Source organism: Eimeria tenella, genomic scaffold, assembly GCF_000499545.2.
Source record: "Eimeria tenella Houghton genomic scaffold, Eth_scaff1951, whole genome shotgun sequence".
NCBI lineage: Eukaryota > Apicomplexa > Conoidasida > Eucoccidiorida > Eimeriidae > Eimeria > Eimeria tenella.
The window spans coordinates 1,459-2,384 of NW_013541793.1; the positions used below are offsets into that span (position 1 = coordinate 1,459).

The following is a 926-nucleotide window of genomic DNA, read 5'->3' on the forward strand; positions in this document are numbered from 1 at the left end:
TGATTTTGTGTTTGTGTCTCCTTCTGTCTCAGCAGCAGCAGAGTTCCTGCGGCTGCTGACGCAGCAGCAAGTGTGGGGCCCCAACGTGAATGTCCAGAAGCTGAGGCTCGAAGTTGACTGGAGCCTATGGCCCTCCGACCAACCAGCAGCAGCAGCAGCAGCAGCAACAGCAGCAGCAACAGCAACAGCAGTGGCTGCAATGCGCACTCCAAGGATGCTGCCCACAGTCTTAGCATCCTCAGCAGCAAATTCCGTGCGAACAGCACCAACGCCGGCAGCAGCAACTGCAGCAACAGCAGCAACAGGTACTTCACGAGCACCAGCAGCAGCAGCTACATCATCACCATCAGCAGCAGCAGCAGCAGCCCCGCCTGCAGCAACAGCTACGCCATCCTCGTCATCAGCAGCAGCATCACCTGCAGCAGCAGCTACACCACCAACAGCACCACCGTCATCACCACCACCGTCACCCTCATCAGCATCATCACCAGCAGCAGCAACAGCAGCAGCAGCAGCAGCAGCAGCAGCAGCAGGCCTCTGTTGGGCAGGAATGGAGTTAAAAATTCCAGCAGCAAACTGCCGCCTCGAGTGCCGCGCGGCCCACTGGAGAGACACCGCACAGCTGGCGCTGCGCGACGCAGCAGCACTTCGCCGCCGCAAAGGCAGCAGCTTCATAAGTGTGAGCTTTTGGTTTGCTGCTGCTGCTTCTGCTGCCCTATTCGCTGCAAAGTTGCTTCTTCTGGGGTTGTTCTACGTGCTGCTGCTTTGTTTGCTGCTTCGTTTGCTGCCAAGTTTCTTCTTTCGGGGGCTTCTGGCTTTTATTGCTGCTCCATTTGCTGCCAAGTCACCTTCTTCGGCGCAGCGCTGCTGCCGCTGGTGCAGCAGCAGCAGCAGCAGCCCCTGCATCAGCAGACTCCGCCCTATCC

At 58.5% G+C, this 926-nt stretch overlaps 1 protein-coding gene across 1 annotated transcript in view; it reads left to right on the forward strand.

The window, feature by feature from the left end:
- ETH_00040655 (uncharacterized protein) overlaps nt 1-926 on the forward strand; it is a gene marked incomplete at both ends in the record, with an annotated part of 2,601 nt that overhangs the window by 1,284 nt on the left and 391 nt on the right. Inside the window, one exon of the mRNA XM_013374130.1 lies at nt 33-679. Coding sequence (XP_013229584.1) covers nt 33-679 — 647 coding nt within the window. The remainder of the gene's footprint in view (nt 1-32; nt 680-926) is intronic.